General features: G+C 43.9%; 1 protein-coding gene across 4 annotated transcripts in view; it reads left to right on the forward strand.

The window, feature by feature from the left end:
- Positions 1 to 21,322, forward strand: part of CPVL (carboxypeptidase vitellogenic like) — a 126,635-nt gene that overhangs the window by 89,762 nt on the left and 15,551 nt on the right. For all 4 annotated transcript variants that reach the window (XM_012926139.2, XM_058678141.1, XM_058678140.1 and 1 more), the window contains one exon: positions 10,785 to 10,967. In XM_012926139.2, coding sequence (XP_012781593.2) covers positions 10,785 to 10,967 — 183 coding nt within the window. The remainder of the gene's footprint in view (positions 1 to 10,784; positions 10,968 to 21,322) is intronic.

Here is a 21,322-nt window from a genome sequence, read left to right on the forward strand (position 1 = left end):
CTCCACTTCCTCTCTCTCTCTCCTCCTCTCAGTACATCTGACTTTGTAATAAAAATAAAATAAATCTTTAAAAAAAAAAAAAAAAAAAAAAAAAAGTTTTTCTGATGTGCTGTTCTAAGTAGTTGAGCTTGCTTTCAAAAATCCCAGGTTTGGACTCATAGCTTTCTGGATCCTTTACAAGTTGGCTTTTCTTCATGTTCCCCCTCTAAAAGCAAATAAATTATTTAGTGTAAAGTTGCAAGAAAGCAGGAATAGTTTTTGGTGCTTTTTTTTCTTGTTTTTTTTTTTTTTTTTAGGGGGGTGCAAAAGGTGTTATTTGCATAGTTGCTGGACGCTCAGTTTGTTGCTCCACTTTCAGTTTTCTTTATTCCTCTTGGCAAAACCAGCTGGTAGGGGAATGGCAGGCACAGGGGGTGTTTATTTAAGTTCACTTGCTCTGCTTTTTTTTTTCCCTCCTTAAACTCGGAGAAGCAAAATAGCACTGCTTTTTAAGAACAACTGTGTTGCAGAAGCGACTACTATTTCATAGTTGCATTGTTTTTCTACAACAGTCCTCTCTACATAGACCCTGGGGAATCAGCTTCCTGCGTATTCCATCCCTGAGTCCATGCAAAATCACCAGGAAGAAATAGGGCCAAAGTGAGAGCGACTGGCCACTGGGGCCAAGACCTTGTCCAAGGAAGAGTAACAAATCTGCGACCCATCAAGGACATTTCTCCAATGTTATAACCCTCAGATGAATTATAGTTGTTTTTCTACAGCTGAATTATTAATTCTACAGGGAATTATTACTTGTTGAGCTGGATATTAATAGAATTGATTCTCGTCTGTTCGGGGGAAAGATGTTGGTAGGTTCTGATAATTGGTTTAAATTATAAGAATTCCTAGTTCTGTTGGGGTTGGGAATAAGAGTGATATGTCCAACAGCTTGAGGAGGAAGTGTGGAGGTCTGCTATGTAGGAATTTCATTGATTTAGCATCTGTAGGGACAGGTTCCTTAAAAAAAACTTTTCTTTTTGTGATTAGTGAACAGACGAACATTTAAAACTAAGACAGATAGAGGCCAACTGGGAAAGCTGTGCAGCCTGGAATAGCTTAGGCTGCTGTTCAATCATTTCCCCAAACAGGAAACCACAAAATGTTAGAGATTAAGGTCACTAGATCATTGGGAAAAGAGCATAACTTTGTCTGCAAAGTATTATGATGTATTGTAAATGGGCCAACATATAAGCATAAATCTTTCATCAAAAAATGCAGCAACCAAAAAATGGCCTTCTCACAAAAGCACAAACTTGCTTTCCTGTTATACTAGGGGGCCAAAGCCTCCTTCTGCTGTGTCTCTGTAGTTTTCCTAATAAGTAGAAGAGTAACCAGGACCTGTTGGATGAAGCTGCATGTTCTCTGTCAGCAGTATGTGTGATGTGTTTTGTTTCTTAACAAAAATAAAGTTTATTTCAGTAAGTGACCCTCACGCATGACTTAACTTTACGCTTTTTATACCAAAAACAATGAAACGTATATACCAGAGTGTACATTTATATACAGTTCTGCCCAAATTTCTTTTTAAAAGTACAGGTGATCTGAAAAGCACAGATCTCTTTATCACCTTGAATTAGCATAAGGGACCTTCTCTTACTTGAAATGAAACTCTTTACTTAATTTTAATTTATTTATAGGAGAGAAAGGGAGAATGTACTCTCATCCATCGTTTGACTCCCTAAATGCCTGCAATGTCCAGAACTGGCTTGAATTGAAACCAGGAACTGCACACTCAATTCATGTCTCCCTCACGGTAGCAGGGATCCAGTCCCTTGAGCTATCACTGCTACCTGCATCCCAGGAACCGCAGTAGCAGGAAGCCTGGAATAAAGGGCAGGAGGTGGGTATTGAACCCTGACATCAGGATGTAGGACACAGATGTCATAACTGGTACCCACCCCTGAAGTGAGTGTGCAGGTGTATGCTCCTGCAGGTGTCTTTGGCTGACCTTGTTGGTTGCATGATGTCTACCTGGAACATGTTTGCCTTCGTGACTCCGCCACCATCGGCAATAAAGGTCAATACATCATCTGATTCTGTTAGGTCTTCACTAGGGAAATTTGCTGAGAAGTTAACTCTGTGAGTACTGACTGAACCTGAAACACTTATAATTTGAATTGATAATGTGATGAGCTTTTTCAAAACTTTAGCTGAACCTTTCACTGGCCCCTCTTCTAAGGAAAACTTCAAGAATGAAATAGTAGACATTTTTCCTCTTCTAATTGCTCATTGTCTTGAGAAGTTGAAAAACAAATCAGAAACTTTTGGCACCCTGGGGTAGCATCTTTTCTTATTTATTCCAAGGAGCTTACTCCCATGATTTTCATAAATATTTGCCTAATGAATAAGTTGAAAATTCACAGGAGACGATCAAACACACACACACACACACACACACACACACACACACACACACGACATACCATAGTGACCAAGTCCTCTTTTCTGCAACTCAGACAAAAGGCTGTTTCCCTTTCATTTCAGATGAAAGTGACTCTGAAACATTTACAGGAAGGAAGTGAAATAAGTGAATAGAGTTGGATGGAGATGTCTTAATCTTTGTTTTGTATCTAGGACCGAGATGTGAATACAGAGAAGTATCTTGCTTTCACTTAAAAACAAGAACAAAGTATAAGACTAATGAAAACTGCCCTGTGTATGTCATGTGTGAGAATACCAGGGCAGGAGCAAGGGTCGTGTCAAAGGCAGCCAGCTGTACACAGTGCCAGTTCCCTGCAGCTAAATAGGGATACAGGCCTAGATTGGCCCTGTTGCTGTAACTGTGCACCATGGACTGCATGGCATGTGAACAATAGAAATTGATTCTTTACAACCCTGGGGTTGGACGTTGGAGTCCAGGGAGCCAACATGGTTGGTTCTGATGGGGGTCTTCTTCTAGGTTGCAGACTGCAGATTTCTTGTTTGTGTCCTTGGTTTGTGGAAAGAGAGCTGGACAGCTCTCTGAGGCCTCTGTTACAGGGTCCCCAGCCTATTAACAAGAGCTGAACCTTCATGACCTAATCACATCCCAAAGACCCGGCCTCCCTCTCTGTCGTATTAGGCTTATAGCATAGCCTTTTTTGGAGGGCCAAAGATTTAGTCCATGACATTGGCATCTCAGTGTAAAACAAAAAGAAATACAACTATTTGTACTAAATGAATATACAGTTGTTCACCACATAATGGCATTTCAGACCACCCATATGATTCTGAGGAAAGTGAGAGGTTCCCTGTGCCTGGTGATGTAACCACCATGAGGCCAGAGCACAGGCGTTTCCATAGATCTGTGGAGATGCCGGTACAGACAGCCCAAGTGCACTGTTGTCTATGAAGACAGCAGGGCAGTCGTGCGCAATGCATTCCACTTGATGATGACATTGATGAGTGCCATTGCTGGCTCTGATCAGTATTTAAAGAGTGTACCCCTCCTGCATATTAAAGTGGACTGTAAAACAGTGTGTCTTGTGCCTCACATATGCCATCTCTTGATCACATTCCAAGACTCTGGTCAATGACATAGCGTGTGTAAGCCCTCTGATGTTCCTACAATGACAAAATCTCCTAATGGCACCTTTCTCAGACTGTTCACATAAAAGATGTAGCATTGCATCTGCAAAGTGAGTAGAAGTCTCAGCAAATTGAAGACCTTCACATTCCAGTAAGGAAAGATGGTTTAAAAGTAACAGAAGTTCTAGTCAAGCCATGTTCAGCCAGTTATATCCTCCATGATGCTTTCAACAAGTGCATGAACCAGCAGATGGAAGGACTCTCTCTCTGTCTCTTCTGTGTATCTCTGCCTTTTAAATATAACAACTCTTTAAAAAGCAGCATTTGTGCCTGCAGGTGCCATTCAGCTTTTAGAAGCATCTGACATTTGTTTTGTTAAATCAGTGACCCAGTACACCTGTGTTAGAATTATAACTTATTCATCCAGAGTCACAACTGTAATCCACAGGCCACATTTCATTTGGAAGTTGTGGAGCTATTACATATTTTATCTTGCTCCAAGCATGGTGGTAAGGCTAGAAGCTAACATCCTTGAATAGTTACTTTGTGCCTGGGATGCTGAGAACTTTGCACGTGGTATGTGCTGCAGTCCTCCAATTCACGTGTTATTTTCTTATGCTCATTTTACAGACAGGGAATTTGAGCTTTGGAAGGGGCTTAGTGACTTAAGATAATCTTGTTGGTAGGTGGGAAAGCTAGCATTCAAACTTATCCCTGGGGGCCTCTGCTCTTACCTATGAACATGTGTCCTTCATGGCAAACTGTTGAGAGAATGACCTTCAACTTGGCCTCTACATATGAAATGCCAAGCCTCACGTAAACCACCCGTTCAGCATGTGCTTTTAGATAGTGACTGTAGACAGGCAAAGTGGAACAGGGTATGGACACACACAGCTTGGATTCAGGTCGAGCTGAATTTGAGTCTTTGTCACCTGTTGAGTGATTGCGGGTACACCATATGCCTGCCTCTATGTGTCTGAAGTGGGTTAAACAGCACCTGCCTCCTGGGCATGTGTGAAAGGCTCAGAGCAGTTTGGCAACATAGAGAGAAGAAGAGAATCCTGGTATTATTCTACTTTTTCTGTTTCTTTAAAAAAAAAGATTATTTTTTGTTGTAATGGCAGATTTACAGGGAGAAATAGGGACAAAGAGAAAGATCTTCCATCTGCTGGTTCACTCCACAAATGGCCACAATGGCCAGAGCTGAGCCATTTTGAAGTCAGGAGCCAGGAGCTTCAAGGCTCCTCTGGGTCTTCCAAATGGGTTCAGGGCCCCAAGGGTCTGGGCTGTCCTCGACTGTTTTCCCAGGCCACAAGCAGGGAGCTGAATGGGAAGAGGAGCAGCCAGGACATAAATGAGTGCCCATATGGGATCTTGGCCTTTGCAAGAAGGAGGATTAGCCAGTTGAGCCATTGTTCCAGGCCCTCAACTTTTTTCTTTTAAAAGCTGCACTCTAGGACCTGGCACCATAGCCTAGCAGCTAAAGTCCTCGCCTTGCACGTGCCGGGATCCCATATGGAAGCCGCTTCTGTGACTGGGTTCAAGTTTGTCCTGATGGAATTTCCTCTCCTGTAGACCTTTGTTTGAAAGAGTGAGAATGACAGCAAGCATTTCGTGCAGATATACCCTGTAGGTTTACTTTACAAGTGCCTTGTCATGTCTTTAAAATCATTTCAGATCATCTCCTCCCTTGAGGAGGAGGCCCCGACTTGCCGCAGGCTTCTGCTCCCTGTCAGGCAGCAACAGGGAACTTCATTCCATGGTCTCAGTAATCCCCACTCCAGGTAATGTAGATGCGATCATCTTTGTGCCGAGAAGTGGCCTATAGCTCCTGGAAGCTAACTCATGTGTCTAGGGGTTGCCAGTTATGGCATGCCGCTATGTGCGAAATTGGGCCAAGGGTCATGATTTGTCAGCAGGAGGAACAATTCTGGCTGCTCGAAGCTTTTAAAAAAATTCATTGGAAGACCTGATGAGTAACAGAATCCATGGCGAAACAGAAGCACTGGGGAGAAGAAATATAGGAACGAGGGACAATTCTGAGGCTCCGGGAAGCCAATTCAGTGGGTGGGTTCATGAGGGACTGCCATGTCCCTCTGCTTGACGTTCACATTCTAGCAAGCGAGCACTTGAGTGCCCCCATGTAGGTCACATCTCATCCTTTGCATGGAGGAGGCAGGACTCTGTGATGAACAGCTCCCAGGGCTGTATCCATTGAGCGGATGGTGGCCTAAAGGACAGTTACCAGGGAGTAACTAACATCAACTTGTTGAGCCAAAACAGCAGCTGATGACACTTCAGCATCACATAAAACCTTTAAAGAGTTGAATTTCCATGCTGCAATTGTCAGTAGACTTTTTGCTGTCTAGTTCTGGGCTGGAGGCATAGCAAGCAGGAGAGTCCCTGTGCTCCCAACTGCTGAAGGTCATGCCACAGCTGCGTAATCAAGGCCACTTCCGACAGCGGAAGTGAGACACCTGTCACTGAGTGGTCCCCTCGCACACCTCCTCCACACAATCAGAAAAATGACAAACAGGTGCTACTAGACTTGGACAGACAGATGAAGCTTGCTTCTAAACCGTCTCGCACTCACCCAGCTGTTTCCAGAGGCATTTTGATAGCAATGTAACATTTATCTGTGAGGAGTTGATAAATGTTGGTTTGAAGTGATTTACCTCCTTTCTTAAGGAGTTTTAGCTAGAAGTTGAGGATTTCCAGGATCTAAAGACTCCACTGGGACCTCTTAGTATCACCATTTTCTTAGCAGTTCAACGGAAGCGGGTAATGTGAAACTTGCCAGTCTTTCCTGGTGAAGGAGTTAAGAATAAAGCCAGATTATGCATCAGTATACTTCACAAAGTCCAAGGAGAATGGAATGAAAAGGTCACTTTATTTTGGCATAAAGAAAAAAATTGAAACTCATGCGTAGATTTTTCAGGAACGTTTTGAAGACCCCTCGAACATGAATGTACTTTGAAAAGTTAAAAATAGTAAGAACAAAAATGCTTGGCTTTGCCTTTTGACGAAGAGGGAAAAAGGCTACTTGTAATTCAGATCACTCAGAGCCATATTGGAGCAAGCCTTTTAAGATTCTCTACAAGTTAAGGTGAAGCTAATTTTTCATGAAAAATTAAAAACTGATAACATTTTATTTATTTAGGATTATTCTTCCCAAAGATTTCTCTTTTACCAGGCTGAGCTGCCCAAACTCCTACTGATATTATACATTGTTAGAATATAGAAGTATTCTAATCACATTTACCAAAAAATTAGAAAATTGGGAAGCTGATACAAACCAGCCATTCCTCAGCTGTTTAACTGCCGATGTTTTGATAAATTCTTGTCCCAAGACTGATATAAGGTTTTCAAAATGTAGTAATTATAGAATCCAAGCACATAGAAGCATAATTTTTCATCGAATTGTTTTTTCAGAAGTTAAGCATGTTTCCACGTCATCATAACCATCAGTTCCAGCGAGCTAAGCAGCCAGGCCTTTAATCTCTGAAAGGTGTGCCTTTGCTCCTTAACGCAGGCCTACAGGTGACCCTCATAGGAGAAGTCAGACAGACAGGGACAGAGAGGTGAAGATTTCCCATCTGCTAGCTCACTACCAACATGCCTGCAACAGCTGGGAGTTAGAGCGTGCCAAGATCCAGGAGCTCCATCCAGGTGTCCCATGTGGGTTGCAAGCATTCAGCTCCTTGAACCGTCATCTGCTGCCTCCCACGATGTGAAGCAGCAGGAATCTGGAATTGGAAGTGAAGCTGGGACTCAAAGCTAGGCATTGCACTATGGAATGCAAGCTCAGGCACTCCGATGTGGGACACGCCAAGTGGTGTTTTAACCTGCCTGCCTCTTTGCTCCCTTTGAGCTCCTGTTGACCAGAGAACTCATGCTAAAAACTGCCTTCATCTGTCTTTTCCCATTTGTCTTTAGACCTTGTTGCTTAAAATACAAGCAGTCTCAGGGGTGGCTTTGCCCGTGCCCTGCCCCACTTTGGGCTCTGAAGGCCCAGTGTTGTGGGAAGCCTCTCTCTCTAAGACAAAGAAGGACACTTGGTCACTGTAGCAGGGGAGAAGTGGGATGAATGTGTGTACAAATCTTTTACAGTGAGTGGCATGTCCTGAACTCTATCAGGACGTGGGTAGCTAATGTGAGCTTCAGAATTACACCTGTGACACAACCCACCTGCTTGTCACACTGACCGTGGATCATAGGATCCTGAACTGGCTTACTCACCCATGTAGCCCAGGGGCATCCCACACAGGGGTTCCCCAGACTTAAAGGTGGCATTTAGATCAAAGTGAAACCTGCTGCCTGCTTTACATTACTGACTCTGAGATCACTTTGCTGGATTGTTAACCTGATTTCTTTTTATTGTTGCATTCAACTTCTGTGCTCTTTAGAAGTCCAGCATGTTTCACTTACTTTGCAAAGGGAGGATTCCCATTTGTCCGAAAGAGCGAGCCTCCACCCATCACTCGGGCAGGGTTGTGCCAGTCTCCGCTGCTTTGTTCCTGAAAAACGAGGCTCTTGTTTATGCCAAGTCTTAAATAACAAGGGAAACAGCTTCATTTCAGTTCAGTTCAGTTCAGCCAACTTGTTTCGTGCTGCTGTAATGTATAAGCTTTGTTTTTCTTTAATTTATGGATGTTTGCTATTGTCCCTTAAGTATGAAAAAAAAGTTCACATTGATTTCAGAATATGGTGATGATTCCAGTAAAAAAAACTATGAGAGACAGGAGACAAAGCAAGCTGCCTACAGCAGCAGGGAGAGGAAAAATTAATAGACACCCTAAATAACCAGCTTTGCGTTGAATTCTGGAAGAGAAATTGCTTTATGCATGATTATCTTTGTTAATCAGTTATAATCAGGCTTTCCTAGAATGGCGAAGTTATTTAAGGCCTGTCCGCTGGTACTGATCAGATATAATTGCTTCCATACTGTTGACCAAAACAGCTGTAGGAGGCTTAACATAGGCTGCACGTACTCAAGGCCTTTGAGGCAGTTTCTCTGTATAAACAATGCAAATATTTTATTGCTGTAGTAGAGTTGGATTTTTTCTTTAAGAGGCTTTAAATCTATCAGGGTTTTTCCTTTGGGTGTTTTTTGTAAGCGTGGAGGGGATGATGGTGGTGACTGAGCAACATGAAAGGATGCATGTTCCTGCAAGAGAGGCCCAGGGCTCTTTCATCTGGGCCAGATCCTGTCCCACTGCGGCTCGAGGATTTGGGGCGTGTAAAAGTCCTGGGCTTTCTAATTATGTGTAAGCCTTTTAAGGAGCCCGAACCATTGAAGGCAGGGAGGGAAACATGTGTAGTGAGACCTTTTACGTTTGGTTGAGATCCAACTAAAGGTCTTCACTCAGGCCCAGTCAGAGCCTCCAGACAGATCAAAGAGAGTGTGATATTAAAGAAAATCTCCTTGTTGGAGTTGGGGGGGGGCAGTATCAATGATGAATTTCACCTTTGTTACATTAAAGAAACAGCCTAAGAACAGAAAACAATGGGAAACCAACCAAGTTCCTAGCATCTAAATTAATCAACTCAGTTTCCCCCCCAGCGTTGCATTCTATGTATGTGATTGTACATGCATGCATAGTCATCATTTTAAGATCCCTTATATAGGGCCTGGCATGGTGGCCTAGCGGCTAAAGTCCTTGCCTTGAATGCACCGGGATCCCATTGGACACCGGTTCTAATCCAGGCAGCTCCACTTCCCATCCAGCTCCCTGCTTGTGGCCTGGGAAAGCAGTTGAGGATGGCCCAAGGACTTGGGATTCTGCACTCATTTGGGAGACCTGGAGAAGTTCCTGGCTCCTGGCTTCAGATTGGTGCAGCACCAGCTGTTGGGGTCATTTAGGGAGTGAGTCCTTGGAAGGAAGATATTCCTCTCTGTATATCTGACCTTGCAATAAAAAAAAAAATAGATCTTTAAGAAAACAGATCCCTTATATAAGGAACCTTTGAAAATTTCATGGGAAAATGGAATTAAAGATATTTTACCACAAAAAAACACCTTGAAATTCTACATATGGGGAAAATCTTCAAAAAGTTTATAAAAATTTATATTATGACAAAATCACATGGATTTAACTTTTTGCACCAAAATATAGTGATTATTTTCCATTCTGGCTTCCACTAACTTCTTGAAGAAATCCTCACGTTTGACTTTCTCAGTTACCATTCTGTGGTGAGCGTTTCTGACATCGTGTTGTGGTGCAGTAAGGCGTTTTAAATGCTTTTTCGCAACATTCCGTAGACTTCCGGTACCATTGTGGCCTTCATTGCTGACCAGTTAAAGCACTTATAGATTGTGTTCAAGCGGTGAGTTATACAGGAATCTATAATGATTTTAAAAACTTCTGTTATGCAGTTTGCAAATTGACGTTATGAGGACTCTGACCCAGTGCTCATAAGTCTTTGGACAAAGAATTGATCCTTATTTTCTATGGAAAAATTCCCTTTTATCCTGCCTTCAATGGCCTTATGACCTCATCACCATCAGCGTTATCTGAATTCTTTTCCAAACCAATTGCAATTGGTTTTGGTAGAAGAGGGAGGAGGTGCCTTAGTGTGGTTTCTGCTTTATAGCCACCAGTTTGGGGAGGACAAAGCACTGTGGAATGGACCTTCAGTGCACTATTGGAGTTAGAGTCTGAGAAGCAGCATGTGGCAAGTAAACAAACTGAAGGCCCTCGATCTGTCTGCTTCAAACAGCTCTGCTTTAGCTACTGCAGTTAGTGCAGGAGAGGACGTTCTGGACCAGCAACGACAGACAGAAGGTTTAGTAGCCTCTGCCATGCCCGAAAGTGAATTAAGGAAACACGGGTTTCACAGAAATCCTAGGGTGCAATAGCCCTTAATTTTACTGATATTTAACCAAAGCCAGTCCTCCTGGTCATGTATCAGAAGAAAATCTGTCTGTAGCACGAGGATGATACAACACAAATGCTTTTGCGAATAAAAAACGACTTTGCAATGCAGATAACTGTGAGGAATCAAGCTTTTGGAAGAGTGCAGTGGTTGAGACAAGGCTTGAGTTTCTGTCAGGTTGGTGTGTGTGGCTAACCAAGAAGGAAATGACCCCTTGCATCTGCCTGGCTGGTCACTTTGGGTGCTCCTCTGGGCAGATCATGTTCCCTTTTGCTCCAGGTGCCTCCCTCCCTATACAGGGCTGAATTCGTTGGCTTTACCTTCTGACTCCTGCATTCACCAGTGGCCTGGTACCATTTCAGGTTCTGATCTACAGCGGTCAGCTGGACATCATTGTGGCCGCCTCGCTGACAGAGCGTTCCTTGAGGGCCATGGAGTGGAAGGGATCCCAAGAGTACAAGAAGGTGGGAAGGAAAGTCTGGAAGATCTTCAAGACTGATACCGAGGTGGCTGGTTATGTGCGGCAAGTGGGGAACTTCCACCAGGTACAGAAATGCTTGGGTCTTGCAGACCACGGGGAGGGGAGAGTGGCATTGAAAATAAGCCCTAATGTCAGTAAGACATTAAACCAAGTCATGCAACAGCCAGTGTGTTTTCTGAGGCCCAACCTCGGAAGAGGGATGTGAGTTCCTCTCCTCCCTGCCACCCCAGGCCACATGCTTCTCCTGTACTTTTCTTGTAAAGCCATTTTCATGTTTGGGGATCAGGGTTATGCTGGCCTCCTAACATTGCATGGGAGGGGCTTCCTGTCTTTCTAGTGTCTGAAGTATCCTGTGGGTTAGGGAGTTCACTGGTGCATTTGTGTGAGTTGGAGTTTCCTATAGGGGAATGTTTTGAATGGCAGATTCAGTCACTGCAATAGATAGTTTTCATGGCCTCTTTGTTTCCAGGAATTTCTTTATTTCATTCAAAATTTCCACTTTATTGACATAAAGCTACTTCAATGGCATCATTATACTATCATTTAATTTTTCTTCAGCTCTGTGGTGATATTGTATTTTGTCAGAGGTTATCCTTTCCGGAGAAACAGCTTTTGTCCCTCTGTGTTTCTCTACTCTATCTTTGCTTTCTATTTTATTCATCTATGCTTTTATCCTTATTGTGTCCTTGCTATTAATTCCTTTGTTGGTGGTTTGCTATTTTTTTTTATAATTCTTTAAATATTTACAGCATAAATTTTCAGCTTTTCTTTATTTCTTTATTGGGTTGTTCACTCAGTGTGATGGGTTTGGTAAGCCTGGCCTTAAATGCACTCTAAAGTCTGTCATAATTTTGTTATTTGTATCCAAATTATTTATAGCTTCCATTGCATTTCTTCCTCTTTGACTAACGAGTTGTTTCAAAGTATATTACTTCATTTTCAAATGCTGTGCATCTTCAAGGTTTACATTTGTCTGCAACATAAACATACTCTTTTCTGTTTTAAGTTCGGAAAACATATTTATTATTTTAAAAATTCAAAATTTTGTTTTATGACCCCCGAAATGTCTCTCCTCAATGTTTTGCTTTCCAACTTTCTGTGTCCTTATAGTTAAGATATACCTCTTTTAAAATGTACCTGGTTGGCATTCCGTTTTTTAAATAGGGTCTACTACTTTTCCTTTCATGTTGAATGAAGTCACTAATATATTGTGCTTAAATATATTGTTTATTTTTTGTTTTATATTCGCTCTCTGCTTGCTTTATATTTTCCCTCTCCTTATTAGGCTCTTTCCTGTCACTCAAGTGTTTTGTACCACTGCATTTTTTCCTTATCTATAAACTTGTTAACTGTAAATTCCTTTAGTCCTTTTGAGTGATCAGGCTAAACAGTACAATAAAAAAATTCTGGACCCATTTAATCCTAATATAAATTAGACTTCCTCCACTTTGCAGATAAATGTAGCACTTTATCTTCCTTGCCAGCTGTCTGCTTTTTGTGTTAAATACTGCAAGACAATATTTATGGCATTGATCCAGCCAGCAGGTCCTCAGAGCCTCCTATATGTTTATCCTCACAATTGCTCTTCAGTCGTTCTTGTATTTCTATGCTTCTGACTGGTGTCATTTTTCTTTGCCTAATGAAATCTTTTCAGTACTTAATTCAGTACAGTTATGTTCAAATTATTTCTGCTTTTGTCTGAAAATGTCTTTATGTTGCCTTTCATCGTAAAGGACATTTCCAGGGAACAGAATACTTTGCTTGACACTTCTTGTCTTTCAGCACACAAAAGATCTTATTGTCATTTATTTTTTTAAAAGATTTATTTTTATTCACTTGAGAGTGGGGGGTAAAAAGCAAAGAGAGGAGAGAGAGAGACAGAGGGACATCCACAAGCAGGTTGATGTTAAAGACTCGGAATTCCAGCTACGTCTCCCATATGGGTGATGGTGACTCAGCTAATTAAGCTAGCACCTGCTGCCTCCCAGGATGTGCATTTACAGGAAGCTGAATTGGAATTGGAGTAGCTGGGACTGCGACCCTAGCGCCCCAGTATAGAATGTGGGATAGTCAAAGGCAACTTAACCCTGTGAGTTCCCAGTTGCATTATTTCTCAGGAGAACTCGACTGTTAACTTTACTTCTATTCCTTTGAAGGTCTTCAATTCTTTAGAGGTTTTTTTGGGGGGGCCTATTTTTATGATTTTTCTGTTGGTTTTCTGGAAATTATACTATTTAGACTACTTTATGTGTTTATATAATGCAAGGGCACTTAATGTTATCTAAAGATGGAATTAAAAATTATTTTGGTGCAAAAAAATTTTAAATCAATGTGTAATTTTTGCATAATATGAATTTTTCATGAACTTTCTGTTGTCTTTATATGGACTGAATTCAAATATTTTTGCACCAAAATAAATGTATCTTTTAACTCCATTTCCATGAATTTTTAAAACCCTTATGTGTGTGTGTGTGTGTGTGTATCCATATCCTGCTTGGGTTTTTTTTGAACTTTCAGAATCTTGGATCTGATTTTTTTGTCATATTTGGAAAAACTGTAGTCATGATGCCTTCATATATTACGTTCCTCCTTTTTTCTCTAAAACTCTATTTACATGGGCATCATACCATTTCATTTTATCCCTAATAGCTTGATTTCCATCCCTTTTTCCCCTCAGTGCTTTAGGTTTGATTGATATTTTCTATTGAACTTCCTTCTAGTTTTCTATGCTTCTACTGCTCTCTAAGCATATGGTCTCACAATACTTGTTTATTTATAAAATTCCAGTCATTTCTACCTGCTGTGGCTGAGCTGCGTACTTACCAGATTCACTTGTTGAATCCCTGTGTGTATGGAGCTGAGGCCTGTATGGTGATGAAACAGGTTCAGTGATGCCTAGCCTGGGGACTGGTATGGATGAGTGTCCTTGCGGGAAGGACATCAGGGAGCTTGTGCACTGGCTCACAGTTAGCCTCAAGAGGCCACAGCAGACCAGGCAGCGGGCCCACATCAGAGCCCAGCCATGCTGGCATTCTGGTCTGAGATTTGCCAGCCTGTAGAACTGTGAGAAATACATTCCTGCTGTGTAAGTCACTCTGGGATTTTATTGTGATGTTGAGAGGCCTTAAGTATGCCAACAAGCTTAGAATAGTACTTAATTGGTAATAAATGTTGCTGTTGTTATTTTTTTATTCTTACCTTCGGTTGCTTAGAAGAGTGTATACAACAAGAGGGAAATGATAAATACTGAAAGTCTAGATGTAGGCAAATGCTTCATTAAAAGCCAACCCCTAGGGAAAAGTTGGAGTATTCACTCTCAGGCCATTGAGGGAGCAGCCAGAGCATCATGGGCATGTGACCTTCCCCAGATGCCAGCACAGCTTTTGTGATGAGCGTGTTGCCAGCCTCCATGGCATCACAGAGTCTTAAGATGCCTCCATGGCTGCCCCACTACCTGTGACTTCGTGACCCCTGACCAGCTCCTGAAAGCTTGTGTCCCACCTAGCTGTTTGTGTCAAACATGCAGCTTAGGGGAGCAGTTTGCTACTTGCCAGGAGGTAAAATATCACACCAGGATGTGGGAATGCAGAACACACTGAGGAACAAACTGCCCAAAAATGGAGAACCCAAAGCTGGGCCCATGTATGTTTATGTTAGGGAGGGCTTGGTCACACAACCAGAGATTCGAGGTTCACAGAAGTGCTCTCCAGTCACTGGTCCAGCTCCTTCCCTTCACTGCCTCAAGCCTTGGTCTGGGAGATTGGCTGGGGGAGTGATGAAGGCAGGGAGGAGCTCCACTGTGGACAAAGGCACTCTCTGTGAGGCCGGCATCTGGGAATTCTGTCTGAATGTCAAGCATCTGATAATGAAGAAAACCCACATTTGTCATGGACTTCATCTCCAGCATCGGATCCATGCAACGGAAACATGTGGATGTCTGCCAGGAAAGGACCCTCAGTTGCTGCCAAACACCGCAGCTCCAAGTTTAAAAATCAAAAGCAAGATCGACCTGTGTCCTGATGGCTACCTAATATGTCCGCTTCAAGGAATGACAACTGTCCCCTTATGTTCTCATCCTCACCTCGGAGGAGCAGGGACTGAGATGGGCAGTCCTGTGTGTTCACATCAAGAGATCTGAGGTTCAGGCTGAATTCTAAGATATCTAAGATGGATCATTCATGAGTACCCAAAGGGGTTCAGGTAGCAGGCAGTGTAGAACAGGGCAGGAGCCATCAGCACATGCCATAATCCCCTCCACGCTTCCATGTGTGGAGTGTGCATGTGCCCATATATCTCTGACCACCGATGAGGAGCCAGAGCCAGAGAGTACACACAGAGAATGTGAGTGCTGGGATCAGGGTCGGCCAGGGACCCGGGCAGGCCACACTCACTATGACAGTGACCCTGAGCCCTTCCAGCATCATGTCTGGTCCAGATGTGCAGCTCTTTTTCCTTGACTGTCCAGGCCACCTTGTGGCTCCCTTCAGTGTCTCTCTGTACCCCTCTGCCAATGTCAAGTTGCTATTCCCCACTTGCTTTTATTAAAAAAAAGACTTATTTATTTTTGTTGGAAAGGCAGATTTGTCATAGAGAAGGAGAGATAGAAAGATCTTCCATCTCAAGTGACCACAGTGGCCTGAGCTGAGTTGATCTAAAGCCAGGAGCCAGGAGCCTCTTCTGGGTCTCCCGTGTGGGGGGCAGATTCCCAAGGCTTTTGGCCATCCTCAACTGTTTTCTCAGGCCACAGGCAGGCAGCTGGATGGGAAGTGGAGCAGCTGGGACACGAAACGGTGCCCATATGGGATCCTGGTGCATGCAAGGGGAGGACTTTAGCCACTAGGCTACCACACTGGCCCCACCATCGGCTTTCACCATGCAGAACATGTTTTGCTTACATCATTGAATCGACATAATAGACCCAAAGAAGATTGGAGTCCACATTTAGGAATAAAAAATATATATCAGAGTAACAGCCACACTGAGGAGTTTAAGAATGGTTTTATAGGGGCTGGTGCTGGGCACCGTGGTTAGACCACGTGGGATGCCTAGGCTCTAGTGCCGGCTGTGTTTCCAATTCAGGATTCCCGCTCATGCACATCCTGGAAGGTAGCGGGTGATGGCTGCTGTAGCTGGGACCATCATGTGCTCTGGAGACCTGGTGTGAGTTCTGGGCCCTTGGCTTTGGTCTGGCTCTGTTCCAGCTATTATGGACATGAAGGCAGTGAACTATTTGCCAGAACATCTCTGTCTCTGTCTCTCTGCCTTTCAGATAAACAAACACTTAAAAATAAATAAATAAAACATAAATATCTTCCTCAAAACCTTTTTATTGAGACCAAACGTAAATATTGGAAGGAAAGTTTGTGTCATTGATTGGTTTTCATCCCATCCACATCATGTGAGAGACTTTACTGTGAGGTTGGCATAATTTGCAACAACAAGTCTGGCTTCCCGGATGGCAGTCTGAGTCATTGTTGTTTTTACATTTTCAGTTACCAGTTCAGGTCTGCTCAGGGGCTACAGGGTGGTCATCTCAGTCAGTGTTGGCTCTTCTTTTTTGCCGGGGAGGACACTGACAGCTGGAGGTTTTCCCTACAGCCTTGCGTCCATTTCACATCTGCACTGAGGTTAGATCCCAGGAATCCTATCCTCTGGCCCAGTGTTTTTCTGTTTCCCAAGTGTTCTCACCACTGGAATGATGGGATCACAGCAGTGTACCGGGGCAGTGTGAACTGGAGCCTGTGTGCATGTCTGCTGTAATTCAAGCAGGCTGCGAGATAACAAATACCATGTCCATGGTTCACTCTGAGTCACACCCGTAGGAACACCTCCCGCAGACAGAGAATATTAGGTTTTTGAAAAGCACTAGAGCTTAGTAGGCAGTGAGGCCAGATTAATCCAATGACAACAAAAGTGATGGCTAATCTGGGCACTTTTCCGGAATTTGACTGAAATGAGCAGAGAGAGGATGGTATGTGGACACATGAATCAGTACAGGACAGGGCATGGGCAGAGTGCATTGCCCGGGTCATAGTTGGGAGCTTGGAGGAGGAGAGCAGGAAGAGAAGCTGGAAAGAGACTATGGCTTCTTGAGGAGGAAATAAGGGGTGTGTGGGTGTGTGTTGCATTGTCTATCAGAAGATTGATAAGCACATTTCAGAGCTCTTCTTTAGGATAAGAGTAGGGCAGATGAAGGGTTGAGAGACTCCAGAAACGGAGGGTGAGGTTAGAGGCTTGATTGAAAGAAGGTGCCTCAGCCCCTGGCCCCTGGCCCCTGAAATAGAAATTGGAGGAGCAAGCATTGGAATGTCCAAACTGTGAGGGCCAGGCCCCAGTTGGTGAGTCAGTGTTTGCCATGTGCCTATGCCAGCCTTAAGGCCGCATGTCCATGGCGAATGCATCACATGGTGGCATCCCTGGTACTCTCCTATAGGGGGCACTTTCAGCCCCCTCAAGCACAACGCCTGCACTGAGATGTATACTCTCCCTTGACCTAGGTTTGACTGAACTCCCAGTTTTGCCACTTACTGGCTGCAGAGTGCCTGCTGCTTCAGCACGCTCCGAGCAAGAACCGTCCCTTCACGGGAGTGTGGGGAGCTCCAGAAGATGCTGAGGAAGACTACCAATTCCTGAGCTCAGTGAGCCATCAGCTGGCATCACCACACACTCCCGTGGGAGCCAGGTAGCTGCCTGCCAGTCCCCTTCCTGCTTCATAAACGAGGCAACGGATGCTTCCACTAGTAGCTTGCCCAAGGCTTGAAGAAGGGAAGGCATCTGAGACTGACAGCCTGAATGTAGATCATTGACCATTCCACAGGGTTTTTGGTACCTGTGAGGTCCGTGGAGAGGAGGGGATGGAACACACAGAGGCTGGATCCAGGCTGCTTGCCTGCATTGGGGGGAGGTCAGTATACAATGGTGGGTGGCAGCAGGGGGTAGTGCGATGGCAGCCAGCACTTCTAGGTGCTGTGGACTACCTTGTTCCCTGAAGGCATGAGGAGTGCGTACAGGAAACAGAGATCTAGGAAAAGCATAGGGTGCAGATTGGAAGCATTGATAGCCATGGTTTCCTACTTGAGCTTTGCTACAATTAGCATCTCATTTCTGTCTCCTTGGCTGGTCACAGCTTCAAAATGGAGTCCCGTGACTGGGTAGAACAGCCAGGGCAGACTTGTCACATTCCCATGGAGGCTGGCTGCCTCCCACCTCACCCCCCAGCCTGCCTTTTTTAGAATTCCCACTGAGGAGCCATTTTCTCAGAATTTTAAAATTTAGCATGGCACTATGAATTTATCCCTGAGGGACCTGACAGGTCCAGAAAGTTCTTTAGCAGTAAGTTCTCAAATGGAGAGAGCAAGGAACATTAGATGACTTTTGCATCTGACTAGTTCAGAGGGGATTGAAAAATTATAAATGGAGGAAAGTAACTGTGACATGAACTCCAGACAATGGTTACCAAACTCAATTCATTCCCTTGGCAAAGTGCTTGGCTTTGTTACAAAAATCCAGAAACAAGATCTTCACTACTGCCTGGACTTGTGGGTCTGTTGCATACAGGCATGTCCGCATGTCATGGGCTGGGCGTCTCCATCTCCCCAACCCAGGGAAATGGGACTCAGACTGAGGACAGAGCCCCAGGGCACAACAGGCAAACCATACCCCTACCTCCAGAGAGCTTCCTCCTGGCAGCGGCAGGTTGGGTTCTCCAAGAGAAGGTACTGAGGCCAAGTGCAGGGTATCAACACCTGTGAAGGGAAGGAGCAGGAAGCAGGCCTGGACCAAGGGAGGAATAATGTCACAGAGCTCTGGAGAGAACGCACCTACTTCACCCAGCCACCTAAAGTAGGCTGGTGCAGGAAAGGCTTTGAGCAAGAGCAGTTCTGTGCAGGAGAGCAGGCCCTGAAGAGCCCCAGGGCTGGGCACTGTGTGCTCATTGCCTCCTTGCAGCTGGGTAGCAAATCCATCCTGGGAGACGAGGGGTATGATCATGCATCTCAGTGTCTGCCCAAAAGGCCACCCAGAAAACATGCCTGCGAGCCCTCAGAGCTGGCAGATAGCGTATAACCACTTGGGCAGTTGGCCTTCCTTTTGTCTGCTTGGAGTCATACTCTGCCTAAGCTCTGCATGAAATGATGTCTTATAACTAGGTTAGAAAGATGTATCGTGAATTGGTTTGCAACCCCTACGAAGATTCCAAGATAGGGATAACAGTTCTTCCAGGAAAAAGAATAAAGAGTTGTAAATATTTCCCTTTTTCTTCAGTTATTTATTGCAGAATAACAAATTACTCCAAAAATTCTGGGGCTTAAGACAACCATGTATGATTTCTCACAGTGATGGGAGTTGAATGGACCGAGCAGGCTGACTCACCCACATGGGGTAGGCTGAGGTCGCACCAGCAGCTGCGTTCAGCTGGGAGCCTGGCTGAAACTGGTGCATCCATGGTGGCCTCCTAGTCCCCAGCACTCTCTCCTGATGCCTCTAATCCTGCAATATCCTGGGCTCCTTCTCAACACTGGTCACTTAAGTTGAGGAGTGAAAAGTGACAGCCCTTTTAAGGTCATTACTCAAAAGTTCGAGAATACTGTTTCCATTGCCTTTTCTTGGTGAAGAAAAATCACAGAACAAGGCGAAACTCCTTCACGGGGAAAAAGGACAAAGCACCTGGGAACCTCACTAACCCACTTCTGTTTCTCAAACCAGCTTGTCTCAATGCTTGCAAAAACAGCTGCCCACTGGTCTGGGGAAGAGCTGGACATCGGTATGTGAGCTACTCAGGCGATTCCAGTATGCAGCCATGGAGGAACTCCTGAACTATGATACCCTGATGATATGTGTTCATCTTGCAGGAAGCCTGCACGACTTATGTATAGATAAACTTACATTTTTGTTTCCCAAAGGATGCTCTAAATCTGGGTTTATTTTAGTTCCAGGCCAACCAGAAATTTGAGAACATAGTCTTACTCTTCCCAAAGCATTCACTGTTGGATCTGGGAAATGGGTCTTCTCATCAGTTAGAATTTCCTGGTATGACCTTGGTTTTCTGACATCCTCAGCCCAGACCTTATTCGAAATCACAGTTTTCAGCCCCTGCCATGCTAGGTTTACAAGGAGTCTTTGTTCTCTCAAATCACTGATAGACCACTGGCCATTGAGCCTTGCAGAAGAACTCTTTTATTTAGCCAAGGCACTGGTTTCTGTTTCCTAGCAGCTTTGTGTTGAAGTGGTTGTGGTCTCTCAGTGGTACATCTGTGATACCTCCCAACAAAGAAGCAACTGTCTGTCTGAAGCATCGCTCCAAGTAGGGCTTCTCAGCAAAGGTGCTGTGCTCCAGCCACCGTGGATTTGTTTCTGGACATTAATTATCAAACAAAGTCTGCAATGGATTGATATCATTCACCATCAGAGCAAAGAAAAAGAAAGTATACTGTTTTGGACAGTGAAGTCTTACTTGGGACAGACTTAGCATTGCCACTAGATAATCATTATATTTTTTAAAATAATGGGATAAGATTCAAAGTATAGTGGACTTATAAGACAAGAAATTGCCTTTCTTACTGACCTCTGACTGAAGCTGTATTTCTTTCCATTGGGAATTACAAAATGTAACCCTTCCTTCCATTGTGAGTTTAGGCACACATATCACAAAGGCATTTGCAGTATCTTGGACTTTGTCACTGGTCACTGGTAGAAGACAGGCTATTTTCATGTTACACATGAAACCACTGTTGTGTTTATGACAACTTTAAAATTATAGTAGCTTTCAGACCTACTGGTTGCTCTTATGGAGTGGACAAATATCCACATATATAGATTGCTGTATCACAAGTTTATTTTTGACTGTTCTGTTGTTCCAATGCGTTAGCTGCATTAGTACCCTATAATATATATGTATATACATATATATGCATGTTTGTACATGTCTGTGTGTGCCATCATGATAGTGGTGAGATACCCATAGGTTGCACTAGACAACCCCATGGAGCCAAAACACAAGAAAGAAAGAAAAAGATTAGGAACCTGAGTGCTAGACTACTTGATTATTGGAAATAATATGTGGATTCTGCCAACCCAAACCAGACACCATTGGTGACCCCACACTGAGAAGGTGTGAGCTGAACTATCAAGCAGACTTGATTTTTGTCCTTTGCTTATTACCCTTGTCACCTATTCCAGTGCCTTAACAGGGATTAAGAGAAAGAACCTGGTGTTAGGTCCTTGCTCTACCTCCCACTGGCTAAGTGACCTTGGCCAAGTGACTTAACATCTCTAACAAGTTCCACACCTGTGAAGTGAGGACATTACCCTCTGTTCTCATAGGATGATTCTGTATTCACACTCATTGAGTTACTGCTTACAACTTCCCCACCAGCCTACCTGGAACCCAGTGGGAGCGTAATCAGTGTTCATTCCTGCAAC

Source organism: Ochotona princeps, chromosome 20 (assembly GCF_030435755.1).
Source record: "Ochotona princeps isolate mOchPri1 chromosome 20, mOchPri1.hap1, whole genome shotgun sequence".
NCBI classification, from domain to species: Eukaryota; Metazoa; Chordata; class Mammalia; order Lagomorpha; family Ochotonidae; genus Ochotona; species Ochotona princeps.